Here is a 21745-nt window from a genome sequence, read left to right on the forward strand (position 1 = left end):
TCAGTAAATCAAGTAAATATTATCGCTGATTGGTCACAGGCTCAAAATATAGAAGACAAGTCATTTTTTTTTCATAATTTTCAAAAATCTTCCCAAACAGAAATCATGCACCGGAAGTAGAACAATTGTATGATAAGAAAATGAAAAAGTTTATCAAGATTATACCTTATGAACTTGAAACTTTAAACTCAGAACCCCTTCCCCACCAGCTTCCTTGTTCTGAGAGGACATGTAAATTGATCTACCATCTTGTACCTGAGGCTCCTCAGAATTTTCCTTCCTCTGCCAGTCCCCATCTGTCACCCTTCCCTTTGAAATAAGCTGCAGACATTGGCACTACTTGATTATGTATGGGGTAGGAGGGATCAAGTAGTTATTGGGCTTTCTTCTGCTTGGGTTGGTTCCTATCTTAGAAAACTCCAAGTTTGCCACATTATACTTGGAACATCTACCCTATACTCCTCTAACCTATAAAAAAAACAGTAGATGTTAAGTCAATTCAATCTGAGAAAGATTCAGAGCTAGAGATAGATAGGATTGGATTAAGGAACCAAAATGGGTGGTGCTTTCAAGACTGGAAGGGAGATTGAAATTCAACTACAACTACTCCTGTCACTTGAAAGTTGCTTGGAATAGCAACCAAGGCCATTGAAAAATAAAATTGCAACATAGGAGAGGATGAATTCAGTTCAGCCAGAAGGATGTACCCATAATAGACAGGATGATAAGAAAAAAAGGGCAAAAACTGAAAGAGTTCAAGCAAAAGGAAATTCAGGTAAAAACCTAAAGGATAATTGTTGGAGTTGGGAATTAATCTAGCCATTCTGGAGAGCACTTTGTTACTTTGCCCAAAGGGGCATGTATTCCATGTAGTCAGTAGAAAAGTATCTGCTATGAGTCCCATTTGATCCTGTGGATTCAAAACACATGCTTTCTTACTTCCAAACTCTCCACAGCTCTGTGTGTGTTCTTACTTTGCGTTCTGAGATTGCAGGAGACGTTCCAGATAAGCCGTGGCTAGATGGCAGCTGACTATGGGATTCCTCTGTAAGAGGGGATCCATGGTTCCAACCAGACACCAGTTTCTTGGAGTTGGATAGTTTTTTTCTTTGAAAGGGAAAACTAACCAGCTCTGGCACAGAAGAAACAATGTTGTCCAAGAAGTCCAAGAGACCTCAGTGGAAATTTGGACTGCCACAAGACCTTTGGAAGAACATCACTTATCTCTGTGCCACAGTTACCATATGTAAAATGGGAATAATAATATCCATGCTGCCCATTCCTACCTCAAAAAGCCTTTATGAGGTTAACAAGATCATAGGGGACTTGTGCTTTAAGCTCTTTCAGAATAAAGATGATTTCAACTGTGTGTGTGTCTGTGGCTCCTTACCGGGAGCACTCCTTGTGCTTTGTGTTTTGTGCCATACCCTTTGCTCCAGCAGTGTTTCTACTGAGCTTATATCCCAGAGAGATCTTAAAGGAGGGAAAGGGACCCACATGTGCAAAAATGTTTGTGGCTGCCCTCTTTGTAGTGTCCAGAAACTGGAAGCTGAGTGGATGCCCATCAGTGGGGAATGGCTGAATAACTTATGGTGTACCAGTGTATGGAATAGTATTGTTCTATAAGAAATAATCAGCATTATACGTGGCAACAACAAGATTATAGGATGATCAACTCTGATGGGCGTGGCTCTCTTCAACAATGAGGTGATTCAGGCAAATTCCAATTGTTCAGTGATGAAGAGAATCAGCTATACCCACAGAGAGAACTATGGGAAATGAGTGTGGATCACAACATAGCATTTTCATGCTTTCTGTTATTGTTTGCTTACATTTTTGTTTTCCCCCTTGGGTTTTTTTCTTTCTTTCTAGATCTGATTTTTCTTGTACAGCAAGATAATTGTATAAATATGTATACATATATTGGACTTAACATATACTTTAACATATTTAACATGCATGGAACTACCTGCCATCTGGGGGAGGGGGGGAGGGGAAGAAGGGGAAAAGTTGGAACAGAAGGTTTTGCAAGGGTCAGTGTTGAAATATTACCCATACATATGCTTTGTAAATAAAAAGCAATAATAATAATAATAATAATAATAATAATAATAATAATAATAAAAGAAATGATCAGGAGGAAGATTTCAGAGAGGTCTAGAGAGACTTACATGAACTGATGCTGAGTAAAGTGAGTAGAACTAGGAGAACGTTGCACAAAGTAATAAAAATTATGTGATGATCAACTGTGATGAGTGTGGCTCTTTTCTTTTGGTTCAGGCCAGTTCCAATGGTCTTGTGAAGAGAGCCATCTGTACCCAGAGGGAGATTTGTGGGAACTGAGTTTGGAGCACAACATAGCATTTTTACTTCTTTTGTTGTTTGCTTGAATTTTATTTTCTTGCTCATTTTTCTTCCTTTTTGATCTGATTTTTCTTGTGCGGCAAGATAATTGTGGAAATATGTATAGAAGAATTGCACATGTTCTTCCTCTCTTCCTTCCTTCCTCTTTTTTTTTTTTTTTTTGGCTGAGATGATTGGGATTAAATGACTTGCCAAAGGTCACATAGCTTGGAAGTGTTAAGTATCTGAGATCAAATTTGAACTCAGATCCTCCTGACTTAAGGGCTGGTGCTCTATCCACTGCGCCACCTAGCTGCCCCAAGCATAGTAAATTTTGAAGAAATGATGATTAATAAGCCATCAAAATGATCATAAATGGCTTTAAATATTACAAGACAGGAAGTTGAATACTTGAAACATCCTAAGTAATTCCCAGAGAACAGAGAACCACAACAGAATGTTCCAAAATTCAGAAGAGAATGGGAACTATAAGAGAATAAGTTAGAAGAAAACAGATGTCACAGTTTATGGCCTATGCATCAGAAATAGAAAAACTTGAATCTACAATAGAGGATACAATAGATTTGTAATACACATATATTGAAATGAAAGACATTCTGGTAGAACAAAAGCAAAAGGCAATGAAGTAAAAAAAAAAAAAAATCTAAGACAACAACAGCAACACTTGATGCCTATACAATTAAAAGCTAATAAGTTAAAGAGTAGACACTTCAAGACATCTTAAGGATAATAGATTTCCTTGAAAAAACCTGAAGATTATGTCACAGGAAATAATATCAGAAAATAGCATGGTATTTTAAAAATAGAGTAAATAACCAATTGAAAGACTTTAAAACTACAAAATAAAACAAAATGACCTACACTAAGGCATTGAGTAACTAAATTTTAAAATTCCAATGACTAATAAAAATTCTGCAAGCAATGTGGAAACCTACCTTCATATATAAAATTAGACTTTCAAATATAAAGGAAATAAAATGACACAAAGCTATTCTATATGTAATAAAACCTAGAATGAAATGAAAGACAATAGAATAATGTATCTGTAAAAGCAAACTCAGAAGGTCAGCTGTTCAATAAGAGAGACATTTAAGGTGTTCCTAGGGGAAGAAACATAGTATGAATGGAATATTTAACTTACAACTAATCCCTCCCTCCTTCACATAACAGAAATACAGAAAAGTAAATGATTTATCAGGACAAAAATGTGCAATGAAATAAATTACTCTTATTAATAGAAATTTTTTAAAAATATCAAAAGTAAGGGAAGGGAATAAGCATTATATAGTTCATCTTCTGTTCTAGGCATTCTGCTTATCTGATTCTCACAACTACCCTGTAAATTGAGTGCTGTTATCTCCATTTTACAGGTCAGGAATTTGAGGTAGCCAGAAGTCAAGTGACTTGTTCAGGAATATACAACTAGTTAAGATCTTCATGACTTGAGAGGGAATGAACCTTACTTAGCCTTTATTCATGAATGAATAATGGAGAGAAGATAAAGTCCATACTAGGAAAAGCTCATTAGGAAAAAGAGAAAAGAAAGAACGGATTGAAATAGGGTAAATGAAAGGAGGTCTCAGCTCAGCAGCTGAGGGAACCCCACAGGAGAGCATTGCCATGGGGTAAGAGATATGTGTCTATAATAAGAGATGGGTACCTCTGAAGGAGGAAGACTGTTTCCTCAAGAGAATATTGTTTTTTTATGGGCAGTATTTTACCTCAAGAGAAGGAAAGTCATAGATGGGGAGGCACCAGATCCTAGAAGTGATGAGAGGACCCAGAAATGGGAAGGAAAGTAAACATGGGTAGGGCATAAGGGAGAACTGGAATAAATGGTCTGTGATATGGGGTGATTTTTACCAGGGCAGTCCTTCTATCCTTATTTACTTATCTTATAAATTGATAATTCAAAGTCAGGCACAATAGAAATAGGAATAATAGTGCAAGATTTATGAGTCAATATAATAAGAAATGGTTTTAAGAAAACTCATATTTAGTACTTAATAAACTGTAATGGGGAACATAGAGATTAGAGAAGAAATGCTTGAGCACATACATAATACATGAATCAAAAAATAAAAATTCAAAATAAAAATATATGAGAATTGATGACAAGAGCAAGGAAAAGAAATTCTTCCTAGAAAAAAGAGGGGAAAGAAACAAAACAGATCAAAGACATTGAAGAGAAGTGAGGGAAGATTTTGAACTAAAATAGAAGGGAGAATTTCGATTACTCATTAAAAGGAACAGAGAAACCAGTAAGTTAACTAAAACTCCAAAACTAGGTAAAGGGTTGACAGGAGAGTAGGAAAGAAAGGCTGTGGCAATAGAGTTGTATCAAAGTAGATTAAGCAAAACTAATTGTAAGGACAAATAAAAAGGTTGACTTAAAAAGGCAAAGGAGAAAAAAAAAGCCAAAAAGCATGAACTAAGGAAATAAGAAACCAAACTCTTGTGAATGGATTAAACAGTGCAATAAATCGAAAGAAAAGGACAAATTTGATGTGACATCTCCTTACCCTCTCCCTCTCCAAAAAATCCTCAAGCTCAGCAATGAATTGAAAGAAAAGGGTAATTAGATGTGATTCCCCCAAAAGTCCCCAAGTTTAACAACAACAACAACAAAACCCAAATCAACAAACTCTGTAAAATCTGTTGCTTGGAATTATACATCTAAAAAGTGAAGATATATATATATAGAGAGAGAATCAAAAATTTAAAATAAAAAATTTACTTGTGTATTAGATGAATTTTAAAAACAGCAAAAGATATCATCAGACAAAACAAAAATGAAAATTTACTGTGTAAATAGATAAGGAAATTACATTATTCTTAAAGAAAAAGGACAAATCAATATTGACATTAAATTACATGTTTTATATGGCATTACATTTAAGTTCCCAAATATTCTTCTCTGAGATTTAACTGAAACATAATTAGAAAGTGAAATATAACAAACGGTTGGAGAAATTTATAGTGACTTATGAATATATTAAATGTACAGTACGTTAAAGAATATATATAATTCTCCATAGTACGTGGTACTTTTACAAAATTTTCTCCTGTATTAGGAAACTGAAAATCAATATATAAAGGTGAGCGTGTTAAATTTTCTAGATTTTAGTGCAATAAAAATAGTAATCAATTTAAGAATTTCTAACAAAGGATGAAAACCTAAGGAGACTTGTAAACATAATAGGATCTTAAAAAAAAGAGTAACAAATAAGTCCAAAATAGAAACAAAAAAAGGATATCTTAAAAACAGAGAAATGAGAACTCTTAAGAAAAATCATGCCAATGTTAAAATTAAAGGCTGATTCTTTGAATAATTTAACAAAATTTGGGAAGTAAGTGACAATCCTAGATTTGGCATTATAAAAACCCAAATTAAAATTTGGCCCCAAAACTTTTATTAAAAATTTCAATTGAAATCTTGACAAAATAACTATAGCAATTTAGTTTTTTTTTTTTTTAAAAGTCATTTATCAGGACCAAGGTGAAGGTATGCAAGTGAGACAGAGATGGTTTAATATCAGGAAAATAATAAAAATTATGAACCATGTTAAAAAGGAAGTTCTTTAAAAAAAAAAATAAAAGCCTTAATTTTAAACATTAGGCCATTGAGGCAGATGGGGGGATGAAGAGAAGATAGAGACAGACATACCTATATGACATTATTTTAAGAGGCAGAGTTTGCTGAAAATCATAGTCACGTGTCTTGTATAAAATTTCAATTTTGAGATGCCATTATTAGGTGATAGTGGCATAAATAATTCCTTATATACCTATGGGAAATGAAGTCCAAAATGATCATAAAGACAAGTGACTTCCTTGATAAGTTAAGACATTTAATTGTCAGAATTTTGGTTAACTTTAGTTAACTTATATTCCAAACACAAATCAGTTCCTCCATAATCTTTAAGGTCCACAAAATAAGTAAGTCTTCTGAAAGTGATGACTAGTTCTTAGGATAACAAGTTACAAATAACTGAAAATATTTTTCTAATCACTGGTGTACTGACTCTGTTCAGTGAGCTGTAAACAAAATATGGAGAAAGATAGACACAGAAATACATTTTTATATATTTTCTATCACACTTGTTTTATTAGTCAATTTGTCTCATTTAAAAATTCCTGTGAGCAAAATTGAGTAGTAAATAAAAAAATGAGAATTTAAGAATATAATTTATCTACTCAAAAGTATTCCTGAGAAATCATAACCTCTGGATACAAGGGTAACATTCCTGATATTTTCAACTAGTTGTCATTGTTGATAATGTTTGTATCAAGTTATCCATTCTTATCTGGTCCCTTTTTGGTCATAACCAGGAAGTACAATCCAGGTACATATCAGTCTCTCTTCTATAGATTCAATTAAAAAGACATATTTATTAAGGATCTATATGTGAATCCCTGGACTAGCCATTAGTGTTAGCAAGTAAGCAAACCTTGGACTTGGTAACTACTGTCCTTGGGAAATTTTCAAGTATCTAGACTAGTGAAATCAATCAAAGATGAAAAGGATTTTTTTTTGGGAGGGGGGGTTAAGAGAACTAAAACTCTATTTATTATTATTTAAAAATTATAACTTTTGCCTACCCACAAGAGGTTAGTGCAAGTCTCCCATCTCAGGGAAATAGTGCCAAATAATAAATTTTTACTTGTTCACAGTTTAAAAAAAGAAGGAAAGAAAGAAAGAAAGAAAATCATCCCAAACTAGGTGATTATTTGATTAGATGTAGGGGGAAAAATCACTTGACAAGATATAGTACTCTTTTATGCTTTTAAAAAAAAAAAATCTTTCCAAAAAAGGCAGTGAGGTATCTTCTACATATATTATAAATGCATCTAAAACAAAAAGCACTCATCGTATGCAATATAGATATATTTGGAGCTTTCCCAGTAAAATAGGAATAAAACAAGGGTGGCCTTTTAAATCTACTCTTATTTGAAACAGTTCTAGAAATGTAAGCAAAGTAGTATTTTGAGAAAATAATTAAAAGTATAAAAATAGGCAAAGAAGAGCCATAATCACTCTTAAGTTGTGATTATTTTCATAATATAAGTTTTTTGAGAATAGGGATTCTCTATTTTTAAAAAATCTGTCGCTCTATTGTTTACCATTGTACTTAACTCATAGTAGGTATTTGTAATAATCATTGAAGTTAACCCTTAAAGAGGAGATATGAGAATATACTTTATATTATGCCTTTGCAGACATGCGGGTGGTCAATAGCTTACTGAAGTGCATATAATGTCGGCCTTTTTTCTGTATATTGATTGGTTTTCTTGATCTTTTTTCTTTTAAAAACTTTGTTATGTGGGATAACTTGGGATGATGGGTGGATGGGATTGGACTACAGGAAGAAATCTAGATGATGAAAAAGCAAACTATTTCAGTAAGCATTCTTTTAAAGTAAATCTATGATTAAATCATAGAAAGAGAGACAAAGCCAGTACTACTTTAGAGAGTAGTTGAGTATCCTTAACCCCTCACAAATATGTAACCGTTTTTGTAGCTAAAACAAGAATAGTACTCACCTGAAATCCAGACAGTTGTAAACACCTCTGGAACTGTTTACAGAAGCGCAAAGAGAGGGTATAACTTGGGGTGTTGCTAAAGATCCTTGGGTCTAAGGAAGAAGTTAACAGTGATCTTTCAGAGGCTGTTCCCAGGACTTGGCTCATCGTAGTGTGTTTTACTTTATTGAGTAGGCTCCTGGGGTCTGTCATCACTCTGTGAATCATGGCAGCTTGGAGAAGCTAAGAGAGCCAGATGTTTGAGATGATGGGGTTAGATTTCCTATCTTTGACCTCATAGACAGAGACAAGTTATAGCAAGGAAGATTCTGGATATGAGCGCATTCTCAGAAAGGAATGGCAGGAAGGAAAGGGATACCAGCTAGGAGAAGAGGGCATAGTTAGGACAGAAACAATCCACCTGAGAAAGAGTGATTGAAATATATGTTTTTTCTGCTCTAAAATATCACTTAAATGTTTTTTTTCCCCCCGAGTATAACACCTTCCTCAGTAAAGTCTTTTATCCTACAAGTAGATCAAAGTGGATGTTCTGTAAATGACCTTTTTTTTTTGGCGGCGGGGGGAAATCTTTCATAGTAACAGTTTTCTGGAGCTATAATGTTAAAAGAAAAATGTTGGATATTATGTAATTTGATTAACATTTGGTTTTTTCTTTCTTTGATAGGAGAGATCAAACAGATTCTAGAAAATGAACTCCAGATTCCTGTATCTAAAATGCTATTAAAAGGCTGGAAGACTGGAGATGTAGAAGACAGTGTAAGTTTGCTTACTTTATAGAAGTAAAAAATATATTCTATGTGCCTATTGATTAAACAGTAAACAACAAGTAAGTTTTTATAAATCTCGTGATCAGATTTTCCAAGTATTCAAAATGTCAAGAAACTGAAGTGTTTTGTTCATCAAAGTATGTTGGAAAATAATGAGTTTTTCAAGTAATTCAGGTTCTTTGGACACACTTTTTTGAAGTTTCATAAACTCATGGGATATCAGAGTTAGAAAGAACTTAGTGATCATTTAATATTTATCCTTTATTTTTACAAATGAGTGACTAAAACTTAGATAGGGGAAGGGACAGCCAGTTAGTGAGACTAAAGTTACATCTCCTGATTAAATTTAATTCAGTAGACACTTATTGAACTCTTGTTATTCTGTAGGCTATATGCCAACTACTTGGGACATAAAGACACAATGAAAGAGACTCTTATCAAGGAGTTTGCATCCCACACCATTTTTAAAATTTCTTCCTCCCCAATTAATAAATTTTCTTTTGTCTTCCAAAAGCATTTACACATTCGATTTCCCCCTCGCCCCTTCCCTTTTCCTCCATTTTTTCCTCCCTCCTTATGTCCTCTCATACAGGCAAATACACATAGAAAGTTAATGCAGCAGATAGCTGGAGTAAAATAAAGTATCTATAAGGATATAAAATACAAACACAACATCAAAACCTAGTGCTCTTATTTTTTTTCTTGGAAGAAAATTCACAGTTTTATTTTGAAGGGACTTAGAAGTTATGGTGTCCACACTTCTCACTTTCTAGAAAAAGCATTGGAAACATGAGAGTGAAACAAATTTTCTTGGACTGTGGACCCAAACCAGCATCTACTGAATCCCAGAGTCAGTCTTTAAGAGTGGCGATTGGCCCTGCAGGGCATTTGTGCCTGAGGTCCTTGGATGACCCAAGCCTAGCTCAAGCCCTCTGGAGCCTCCCGTGGCCTGGACCACATAGTTGTGCATGAGAAGAGGCCTGGAAGAGAGGGAATCCCCTTGCAGGACTGTGTCAGCAGACTCTGTGAGCGGCAATTCAATTAGAAACATACTACCAGTTTCAGGTTCTCAAATTCCCTTCTAGCTCAGAGACAGATTTTTGGGTCAAGAGTGGCTCAAATTATACATGTCTGTGTGTGATGCTCCAAGAAAGAAGTAGAAAGAGAACTAGCTTCAGCATCTAGAAGACCCAGGTCTAGGCCCCCCCCCCCCCCCCCCCCCCGCCACCTACTGGCCACGGGATCAACCGCAGTGCCCAGCAGCTGGGAGACTAAGTCCTCAGGCTTCTTTCTCAGTGTGGGCAAAGAGACTTCAGTGCAGCTCCAGTCTCGATGGGCTTCTTAGGAGTCGGCCCCTTCTTGCTAGAAAAATCCTGCTTTTCCCCTCTTCTATTAGATTTGGAGCTGTGAGGAAACAGGTGCTGTGGGATCTGTTTCAGTGACTATTTATGGCGTCGTCCCCCTGATTATGCTTGAGCCCCACGAATGTCTGATCCTTGCTTGTATTTGTTGTGCTTATCATCCGGGAAGAGTCAGGCTGTCCCCACCGCGGGCAGCACAAAGCCTCTCGCTTGGTAGGTGTCGAGTAAATATTTGTTGAATGCAAAGTTTGTCAGAATGGTGCAGTATAGAAAGCTACAGTTTCTCAAGTGTTGGCAGTGTCCAGAAACAGTCATGATTTTCTTTTCTTTTTTTTCAGACGGTCTTAAAAACTCTACACTTGCCAAAAAACAACAGTCTTTATGTGCTCACACCTGACTTGCCACCACCTTCCTCGAGCCATGCTGGGTAAGATCCTCGTTCTCCGGATCCTAACTTGATAGGTTTTGCTGTCCAGAGGGGCTTCTCGATGTCAGATCTCTGCTCTGGTTTATATTGTATTTGAACCTCAAAATGAGAGCAGAAGTCATCACCGAGTCCTTCACCGATTGCCCTCCCTCTTGGTTAGAACTTGCCTTTCTCTTGGCTGTTCTCTTCCCTTACAATAGGAAAACTCACTTCTGCCTCCACCCTCAAGATCCTGCTTCTGGGATCATAGTTAGTTCAGCTGATGTAAAAATATCCTTGCCTGCCTTGTGACAGCCTGAAGTGGCCTGGCTCTGAGATCATTTCTGGGGCCCCTGAGATAGCCTTCTTCCCAGAGCAAGGTCCTTGTCAGTAATAATAGTGCTATCATCATTGTCTTTGCCTTTATTGTTTTTGCTGATGGGGGCTCATTAAAAACACTGGTAACTTTGGGGAGCAGTTGGGGCATTGGGACAGTGAAAAGAGCTCTGGCTCTGGAGCCAGAGGGCACACGGTTCAATTTCAGGCTCTGATGGTCTCTAGCTTTGTGGCCCTGGGCCAGCCAGTTCTCTCTAGTCTTCCCATCTGCAGCTCAAGGTTCCTTTTAGCTATAGTTTGTGGTTCTGTGTTTCTAGGACTCTCCTGTCTAGACTATTTATGTGCCTTTTTATTGCTGTCAATGTTTTTTTTCAGTGTCTTGCCAGCTCACTCTGGCAATGTTCTGTAATAATGTTATTGAGATATTCAAGATAATTATTAGAAAAATGAAACCTCACATTTATAAATTATTTTTGGGTACACAAAGTACTTTGTCAGAACGATCCTGAGAGAGTGGCAGGGACAGTGACCCTGTCCTTCTAGACTGACTTAGGTGGTTTGTCCAGACTTCTACAGCTTCACCTGTGTCTGAGCCAGGATTTAAATCCAGGCTTCCTGAATTGAACACTGACCCTTTTTCCTCCATCGTAGAGGTTTAGAGCTGGTGGAGCCTGGCCAGGACAGATTTAAGATGCAATTGGGAAATGCCTAATAAAATCAATAATGATGCAACCTAGATACTGTGAACTTGCTTTTTCCAAGTCAGTCTGTGATCTGCAGGAAAGAATACTCTGCTCTGCCTCCTCAGGGTGACAGACAGGTCAGCCAACTTTGCTCAGGTGCCAGTCTGTGCTGCAAACGGGGGATGGGGGCCCCGGACGGCCAAACACTGTTGCTTCCCTCAAGGAGCTCGCCATCTGCCGGGAAGACCCCATGCAGACAGTCATGTGCACACAAGCTAGAGGCAGAGAATGGGCCGCGGGCCCAGGAGTGCCGTGCAGAGTCTGGGGAAAGGGCAGACAGAAGGGGTGTCGGCAGCTTTGGGGGGTAGCCCTGGTTTCCAAGAAGAAGCTGGCTTTGAGTTGAGGCCTAAAGGATCTGTACAATTTCACATGCAGAGTGTATCAGCCAAGGGTGGGACTGGGACAGCGTAGGAGGACTTGGGGGGGAGGGAGTTTGGGTGGAGCATAGAGCCTCTGCAAGGGAAACATAGAAGGTTAGCGTCAGGCCACGGGGCCTTGAATGTCAAGCAAACCTCTTTTTCTGGATTGTGGAGATTTATCAGACTTTCATGATGCCTAGCTCTTATGAATAGGGTCACAGTAGGAAAAAAGAGAAAATAGGAATGCTTCGGAATCTGGCAAAACCCTTTCCCTGGAAGTTTCTGGATAGAAAGAATGATATGATTCTCAGACTAATGTGAGAATCATTAAGCAAAGGCACATTTTAAGACATTTTCCTCACAACTCAAAAATTGTTCATTGTGTTGGAATGGAGTAAACCTTCATTAAGTGCCTACTATGTGCCAGACACTTTGCTAAGCACCTTACAGATAGTGTTTAATTGTTTGGTTCAGACACTGTGTCTTTCTGTCACATCTCAGAGAGTTTTGCTTTTTGGATGATGTATGTTATCCATATTTATAATTTCAGTGTGAATGCCGTGGAACAAAGCGACAGCTTGGGAACCTTTGGAGCTTTTAAAATTCACATCAAAAATAATAATGTACATAATTTTTTTCATTTTTAAGCTTTAGTCAGCTCTTGGACTTCACCCCTTTTTTACACCTATTTGATAACATAGCTGATATTAAGTCTCACCTAGTTCCATTTTTCTTACTATCTACATTCTTGAGAATATAATATGAATTCTTTTTTGAATACTAAATATTATTGAAAGAATATTAGTACTGATTTTTAAATTTAACTTTCCAAAGTACCTTCAGGATAATTTTGTTGCTTAGGCATGTATTGTTCACTTGTAACACACTTTTATTAATTCTTTTTGTGAAACATGTACAAGAAGAAACAGCTAGCCTTTTTTTTTTTTTAAATTTTATGGAGTAGTTTGCTGTACTTATGTGTCCATTAATTATTTAGCATCAAAAGAACCTCTTTATCTTTATTCTGGAATAATGAACTCTTATACCTAGTTCCTGTCCTGTCCCTGTCCCATATTCCGCTTATTTTATCAAGAAACCCAGATTTCCTGACATTTTGACCAAAGGAGAAATTTTTTTTTAGGACAAAAGACTAAATAAGTTGAGTATATTTATTGCTTGAGTTTTATAGGGAAAAAGTATCATATTGTAGAGCTGTGGTCACACATACAATGTTCTGATTGGTTGCTAGTAATGATATTTTGTTATAATGAGCAAGATATAACCAGCTCTTGAGGTCGTCCATGGGCTCTGATTTCTGAGCCATCACATTTCTGTCCCAGCTTAAACTGATCACATTGTTCTCACTAGCCATCTTCTTGCTATCCATGTTCAACCCTCTATTGGCTCCAAAAGAAAGATGTGTCAAGTTCCTGCTGTCTGGCTCCTCTCATCTTTCCTGTGACTTCTTCACCTTAGCACCCCTCCCTGACCACCATTCTACCGCATGAGTTGTCTTCCCCAATTCCTTGTTGTAAAGGTTCCTTGAAGATAAGGGTTGTTTCTTTTCTTATATCTGTATCCCCATTGATTAGCCTCATTCTTAATCATGATCTTAGTAAAAAAAAAAATTTCATGCATTTATCCGTAACTGTACCATGTTGGAGGGAAAATATCCTTAATGAAGTAGAGTATAATTCTTTTTTTTTCTTTTTCTTTTTTTTTTTTTTTTTAATAAGCTGTTTTATTTTCCTGGTTTATTTGAGAATGGGCTTTTCTGGAAAAACTGAAGGAGATTTTTTTTTTCCCCCCTATTCTAAATAAGCTCTCACTAATTCTTTCATTTTTGGGGAAGCATTTTATTTACCTCTGGACTCAATTCCTTCATCTGGACAAAATGACTTCTCAGATGCTGCCCCCTTTGCAGTCCCAGCTGTCTGAGAGGGAGATTCATGGAACATTTGCTGGAGGTGGTAAGACCCCATGGGATGTTTCAGCTGTGGCAGTTGCTTTCTGTTTGTCACTTCTCTCTTTCCTCCATTATTCCATTTGTCCAAAACCATAGTTCTCATGCACAGTGGATTCAACTTTGCAGATTATTAATCTGCCTTTTTCTGAACACTGCCTCCCTTAATCTTAACTTCTTCTTTTTTGTCATATCTTACATTCTCTAAATGAAGCAGAAATGCTTTATGTGCTGCTTGTGAAAATGGTTTCTTTTAGTTCGAAAAGTGCTATAGATTTCTGATTTAAACAAGGTGTAAGAATAAGAAAAATCAGATTTGGGAGATTTCACAACCACTGGGGATCCTGGAGGATTGAGTTTGATAGTTTTATATAAAGCTGACCTTATAATTTAAAAAATCAGGAGGGACATTGGCTTTGTGTGCAGCCCTTCTCATTTGTACAGTTTGAGAACCTCCCCAAGTCCTCTAGCTAATTTGGGTTTTACATGGGATCCACTTGGGTGGAAGTGAATGAAGCCCTCTTTGTCTTGCACAGAACTGCTCTTGTTTGGTCGTAAGGGAGTGGACAGGGACATTAGAGAACTGGTCAGTCTCCTGTCCTCTTCTGGGCCTCTGCTATCCAGAGATCAGCCTCTTTGCTGGGCAGAAACTCTTCTCCCCAAAGTTCATAATCTCTTAATTGACTAATGGGATGCTCTTTTTCCCTCTGATCTTTATCCTTTTTCATCTTTTCTGCTGCAATTGACATCTCTCTGATTTTTTCTGCTATTGCTTTTTCTTAGTTTTCTTCCTAACCTGTTGGGTCACAACTTCTCAGTCTCTTTTACTGACTCATCACTTTAATGATATTCCACTAAAGCCCTTTTTTCTTCTCTAGTCTCATACTTGGTATCTTTATCACCTCCTATTTCACCTTATCAACATTTTATCCCAATGTAGTTCCTAATATATAATTAATAGATAATTCCCAGATATCTCACTTTCACTCTCTCAAATCTCATCTCTCACTATTGATGAGTATCCCCTCAATGTTCAATTCTTTGCCACCACAAAAATAGCTGTTATAAATATTTTTGTATCTTAGTTCCTTTTCTCTTTGATCTTTTTAGAGTACAGACCTAGTAATGATATTGCTGGATCAGAGCAAAGTACGACTTTAAAGCTCTTTGGACATAGCTCCAAATTATTCTCTAGAATAGTTGGACCAGTTCACAACTCCAACAGTCTTATTAGTGAACTGATTTTCCCTCATTCCTCTTTAATATTTCTCATTTCTGATAGGTGTGAGGTGGTACCTTAGAGTTGTTTTAGTTCACATTTTTTCAGTCAGTAGTAATTTAGTGCATTTTCTTCATGTGACTATGGATGGCTTTGATTTCTTTTCCTGAAAACTTCTATCCATTGATCATTTATAAGTTGAGCAATGACTCATTATTTTTATAAATGACTTAGTTCCCTCTACATTTGAAAAATGAGACCATTCTTAGAGAAAATTACTGTAAGCTTTTTGCTATTATTTCATTGTCTATGATCTCTTTTAGCAAAATATAGTTTCCCTAATTATCTCTTTCAATCAGGCCTATTTTTGCTTTGTCTGAGATTATTGTTGCTACTCCTGCCTTTTTTTTTTTTTTAACTTCTAATGAAGTATAATAGTTTTTTTTTTTTCCCCCCCCCCCCCCCCTTTTTTTTTTCTAATTCTTTCTGGTTCAGGTATGTCTCTTATACACAGCATATTGTTGGATTCTGGTTCCTAATACATTATTCTATCTGCTTTCATTTTATAGGTTAGCTCATCCTATTTGATATTTAGTGTTATGAGTACTGTGTATTTCCCTCTATCCTTTCTTCTTTTTTTCCCTAAAAGCATGTTTTGTTTCTGAACACTGCCTCCCTTAATCCTTCTTCTTTTTTGTCATATCTTACTAATCCATGTCTCTTAGCTCCTTCCCCTCCTATTTCCCTATTGGTTAAGATATATTTCTATACCCAATTGAATATGAATATATATTCTTTCCTCTTTGAATCAATTCCATTTAAAGAGAAGCTCAGGTATTGCCTACCATCCTCACTCTTCACCCCCAATTTTTCGCTTCACTATAAAAATTCTTCCTTGTATGCCTTTTTTATGTGAAGAAAATTTCCCCAGTCTAACTCTCCCTTCTTCCTTCTCTCAACGTAAGTTTTTCATTTTCATATGTGGGCAGAGAGATTGGAAAGAAATCATTTTAACATAATCTACTTATATTCTCATATAATCTCACATACTCATACCCTCTGTGTAGATTCCTTCTAGTTGCTCTAATAATAACAATGTTCTAGGGAATTAAAATGTATAGAAATGTAATCAGTTCCCATATAGGAATGTATACAGTTTAGCTTTATGAAGCCCCTCTTGATTACTTTTTCATATTTACCTTTCTGTGCTTCTTTTGAGTCTTATGTTTAAATGTCAGATTTTCTATTAAGTTTTGATCTTTTCATCAGCACTGGCTAGAAGTCCTCTGTTCATTAATTGTCCATCCTCCCTCCCCCCAAAGTACTATACTCAGTTTTTTCAGATAGGTTATTCCTGGTTGTAATCTTAATTATTTTGCCTTCTAGAATGTCATATTTCAAGCTCTTTGCTTCTTTAATATTTGGATTGCTTCTTTCTAGGAGCTTTGGAATTTGACCATGTATTCTTAGGAATTTTTATTTTGGGATCTTTTTTAGGAGGAATTCTTTCAATTTCTATTTTACCCTTTGGTTCTAGGATATCAGGGCATTTTTAATTGATAATTTCTTGAAATATGTTCTTAAAGTTCTTTTTTTGATCATGGCTTTCAAGAAATCCAATAATTCTTAAACTTTTTTTTTTTTAACCTGTTTTCCAGGTCAGTTGTTTTTCTGTCGAGATACTTCACATTTTCTTCTATTTTCTCATTCATTTGACTTTGTTTTATTGTTTCTTGATGTCTCATGGTATCATTATTAGTTTCCATTTGTCTAATTAGAATTGTTATTTTTATTTTTTTCCTCAACAGTATTTTATTTTTCCAAATACACATAAAGATAGTTTTCAACATTCATTTTTGTAACTGAATTTGTTTTCCAAATTTTTCTCCCTCATTCCCTTACCTTCTCCCCTCCCCAAGAGAGCAAGTCTGATATAGGCTAAACATGCATAATCCTTTTAAACATATTTCCATATTTGTCATGTTCAATAACAAGAGAAATCAGACAGAAGAGGAAAAAACCATGAGAAAAATGAAAATACTATACTTCCATCCATGGTTCTCTCTTTGAATATGGATGGCATTCCATTCTCATTTTTAAGGAATTGTTTTCTTCAGTGAATTTTTGTTCCTCTTTGACCAATTATGCTTTTTAAAGTTTACTCTTCAGTGATTTTTTTTTTTTTTAAACATCTTTAACCAATTGGCCAATTCTATTTCTTAAGGTGTTATTTTTTTCATTATTTTTAGGGCCTCTTTTTATCAAGCTGTTGGTTTTCTTTTCATCATTTTCTTGCATTGCTCTCATTTTGCCCCTAATTTTTCCTAGCCATTTTTATCTCTTTAATTTCCAAGAAGTCTTGTTTGGCTTGGGTCCAATTGGCATTTTTCTTTGAGGCTTTTTTGGTAGTTGTTTTCTTGTTATCTTCTTCTCCATTTAGGTCCTTCTGGGTTTATGTCTTTAGTCTTCCCTGCCATTGTAGCAGATTTTTATGGTCAAATTATTTTTTTCATTGTTTGATCATTTTCCCAGCTGTTTTCTTTATAGTTTTACAGTTGGCCTCTGATCATCTATAATGAAAAATAAAAGGCCAATCTTAAATAAATATTTTATTAATTTATCAAGGCTTTTTTTGTGCTGCTGTTTTCAGAGCACAGCAGAAGGTTCACTTCAACAGAAGGTTTTGGTTCTTCCGAGATAGTGTGATAAGAAAGAGGGTCTTGGTCTTACTCAGGAAGGGTCCCTGATCCCTGCAGCCATGAGCACTCTTTTTGTTTGTAATTGTGCCCAGGCCTCCTGCTCCCTTCTGACGGACCCCCAGAACTCCCCTTTTTCCTGTGGATGGATCATAGAGTTGCCAGTCACTGTCAACTATACCCAGTGCCAGCAAAGATCCCTTGTAAGCTCTCTAGGCAGTTTTTGGACCCTTTCTTTTGTGGGCCGAAGGCTCCCCAAACTGCTGCTTCTGCTGTTAAATGCTCTCCATAGCCCAGTGCTGCTGTCACGGGCACCCTCCTGGGCTGGCTCCTGCCCCGGTAGGATCTCTCCTGCCAACCTTGTAAGTGGTCCTTGCCTGGAAAAATGTCCCACTTTGACCTTTGGTTGGCTCTGCTGCTCCAAAATGTTATTTGTGAAGTTATTTTAAAGTTGTCTGGAGGGGAATGACAGGAGAGGTCAGCTCGGAGGGTGCTCGTCCTCTGCCATCTTGGCTGCTACCCCTGGTTGAACCTTCCTACAGAGGCATCTCAAACTCAGCTAGTCCAAAACAGAACTCGATTATCCTTCCCCACCCTTTCTTTTCACTTCCCTATTTCTCTTGAGGCTGCCACTGTTTAACCTTTAGATCATCATAGCAGTGAGATAGTACAGTGGTTAGAGCACAGGACCCGAGTACAGATGTGGCCTTAGACACATTTATTAGTTCTGTGATTCCGGGCAAGTCCCTTAACTGCTGTCTACCTTAGTTTTCTCATGTGTAAAAAATAAATTTTTTTGGTATAGTAAATTGTATAATTGTACAATTTATTGTACATAATTGTATATTACATAATAATTGTATAATTATATACAATTATATTGTATTATATACAATAATATAATTGTAACACCCACTCCCAGGATTGTTGTGAGGATCAAATGAGATATTTTTCCTGCAACTTAATAAATGCTTACTGAATTGTATATTGAGAGAATGGTATTAATAGACTGATACATATGAAGGCAGTACGGTTTTGTTACAGTAAATACCAATTTTTCTGAACTCTTAGAATTGAGAGGAAACCCTTACACTTTGACCAACTAAAACCTTCCCCTCCCTTATGTTTATGAAACCCCTAATCTTTCCAGTAGGAGATTCCCTCCCACCTTCAAGCACTAAGCTCTTTATTATTTTTAATAATATTATTATTTCTAATAATATTTTGTTTTTTCTCAATTACATGTAAACTGTACATTTTTTAAACATTTATATTCTTTAAGTTTTGAGTTTCATGTTACTACATCCCTCCTTCCCCTCACTTGTCCCAGAGAGATGGTAAGCAATTTGATTTAGCTTACACATGTGCCGTCATGTAAAACAAAATTCTATATTAGTCCAGATGAGATAATATTTGAAAAGCAATCAAAGTGGTCAAAGTGGTATAGAATTGCTGGCAATTCTCAGTGTGCAAATCTAGACATTTCTTATGTGGATGTGTCCTTTGCACTCACAGCAGTCACTCCCAAGGTGATGGTTATCGCCTCTTACCTGGCCAGTTACATCAGTCGGTCTCATCCTTTATAGGGGCCTCAAACACTCCTAGGCTCAAATCTCCTATGTTTATCATGCAACTTTACCACTTGATCTAATTAAATACTGTTCCTCATCACTTACTTCAATCTGCAACCAGATTTGAACTCAGGGTTCCTGACTTCAAGCCTAAAGTCCCATTTCTTGAGCCACCTTACCGTTCACATGGATTCACTTTACCTTTCTTTCCCTTGTGCCCTCTTTGGGTCAGTTAAGTGGGGCTTCCTTGGGTGTGCCCTCCTCTGCTTCAGGATCTTCTCCTTTGGGATGTCCTTGGGGCCAGGCCATCTGCCGTCAGGGCTTTGAACAGCCTCTGCTGATTCTGAGGTAGCGTTCCTTAATGAGATGTGGGGAGTCCTACAGTGATCCTGTGAGGGCTATGCTCCTATTATCCCCAGTTTGGGGGATGATTTTATTGAGTTGAGGAGTTCCTATTATAGCTGACTCTACAAGGGACCCAGTGTCTCAGGCAGAGACTCAGTGGCATCTTCCTGGGTCTTTCCCCAGGGCTGTTGCCTCTTGGGACATGACTTGGTAGTTTGGGAAATGAGGGGAGAGAGTCGGACCCAGCCTCAGCTGGGATGTGCTGATTGCCTGACAAAAAAGACAAAACAGCTTTTGAGCGGGTGCTCAAAACTAAAAATTCATTTGGGGCGACTTGAACACCCATGATCTCGGGGCCAAAGAAAGACTACTTAGCCCATTGAGTTCAGCCTGTCTCTGTCTAGAAATACTTATTTTCTTAGCTCCATGCAGCCAGGTGGCCCAGTGGAGAAAGCACTGGACTTGGAATCAGGAAGATTCCTCTTCCCAAGTTCCAGTCTGGCCTCAGACACTTCAGAGTCCTGTGAGCCTGGGCAAGTCCTAGGAATCCCCTCAAAGGGCCAAAGCTCTCGGGTGGTCACTTGAGGGGCACTCTGGCCTGCCGAGGGTCTTTTCAGGATGGGGAACACAGAGGTCATCTTTGTAGACAGAAGAGATGGTGAGAATCCCCGATTTGAAGTAGATGCTTGGGGAGATGCAGACTCACGGGCAGGGGCCCAAGGGGCAGGGATCCAAAGGGCAAGGGGCCGTGGTGATTTCAGTCGAGGAGTAGGAGGGAAGGAGGCAGGATATGGGAGCATCGAGGAAGCACTCTCTGTTTTGGCACAGAAATTTGGGAAAGGTGGGGGGAGCAACACACGAAAGGGCCTGTGGGTTACTTTTGTGGGCTGAGGGTCTGGGGCAGTCTGGAGCTATGGGAAGTTTATGAGGAGGTGAGTGACCTGATAGAAGTGATAATGTGGTTGGGAGGGTCGGCAGCCATGGATGCAATGGCTTGTGTAGGGACGGAGGCTGAGCTGGGACAGGCTTGGAGATGGTGGGGCAGAGGGCAAGGAGGGGGACACAGGCTCTGCTGGTCCCCTCTGGGCTGTGTCCAGCATGGCTTTTCCCCAGACCTCTTTTTCCTGAGGATTTTGTTCCTACTGTCCAGACAACCACCAGAGGGCTCTCCTCCCCTGCTATGCTGCAGCTCCTTCCCCCCAAGCCTTTGTCCGATGGATCCTTTAGGTTACCTCCTCCGTCACAGCCCAGAGCACGACTGGGGAGAAGAGCCCCATCATCATCCCCACCCTAGGGAGCAGGAGATTGAGGCTCAGGTGCCACATCTGGGAGTCCTTGGCCCAGTGACTTCCAGTCGATGACAGGGTCCAGGTGGATGCACGGAGGGCAGAGCTCTGTGCCTGGCGTGAGGAAGGCCCAAGTTCAGATCCAGGTTGAACCACTTGGTAGCAGTGAGTCATTTAACCCATTCTGCTTCAGTTTCCCTGACTGTCTGGTAGGGTTAATAACAGCGCCTTGTCAAGGTTATTGTGAGAATCAAATGAGACAAGGCTGATGTGCGTGGATGATTTTACTTCTTCCCGTCCCCCATTTTCTAGCTGTGTGACGTCTCTCATCCTGAGTTTCCTCCCTTGTAAAGTGGGGCTTCCTTTATAGAGCGGATGAGGTAATGAAGGGAGGGGGCCTCTGACTGGATGCACTCATTATTCTTCAAGTCGTGTGATGTCTGCAGACCTTGGGACTTTGGGGTCCCGTGGAAGGTAGGGTGATGGGTGACTGCCTCAGGAGGAGCGGGGAGTGCAGCTGGGGAGTGAGCGGGGCAAGTGACATGTTCCTGGGGAAGACCTGGGCCAGAGAGGTTGTCAGAGCTGTGTGACCTGGGCTGAGTCACTTAGCTCTGCTTTGCCTCAGTTCCTCAGCTAGGAAATGGGGATAATAATACCACCTCCCTCACTGGGTCATCAAGAATGAGATCATATTTGTAAAGGGCTTAGCACAAACCTGGGCCTTCCCTTCAGACTTTCCTGAAAGGGAGATAATATTAATGTCCCTCCCATCACTCCCTCCTTTT

General features: G+C 38.2%; 1 protein-coding gene across 3 annotated transcripts in view; it reads left to right on the forward strand.

Annotated features, from left to right (window-relative positions):
* FAF1 (Fas associated factor 1) overlaps positions 1-21745 on the forward strand; it is a 385064-nt gene that overhangs the window by 124999 nt on the left and 238320 nt on the right. For all 3 annotated transcript variants that reach the window (XM_031969148.1, XM_031969147.1, XM_031969149.1), the window contains 2 exons: positions 8573-8664; positions 10375-10463. In XM_031969148.1, coding sequence (XP_031825008.1) covers positions 8573-8664; positions 10375-10463 — 181 coding nt within the window. The remainder of the gene's footprint in view (positions 1-8572; positions 8665-10374; positions 10464-21745) is intronic.

The sequence above is a fragment of the Sarcophilus harrisii genome, chromosome 4 (genome assembly GCF_902635505.1).
Source record: "Sarcophilus harrisii chromosome 4, mSarHar1.11, whole genome shotgun sequence".
In the NCBI taxonomy this organism is placed as follows: Eukaryota; Metazoa; Chordata; class Mammalia; order Dasyuromorphia; family Dasyuridae; genus Sarcophilus; species Sarcophilus harrisii.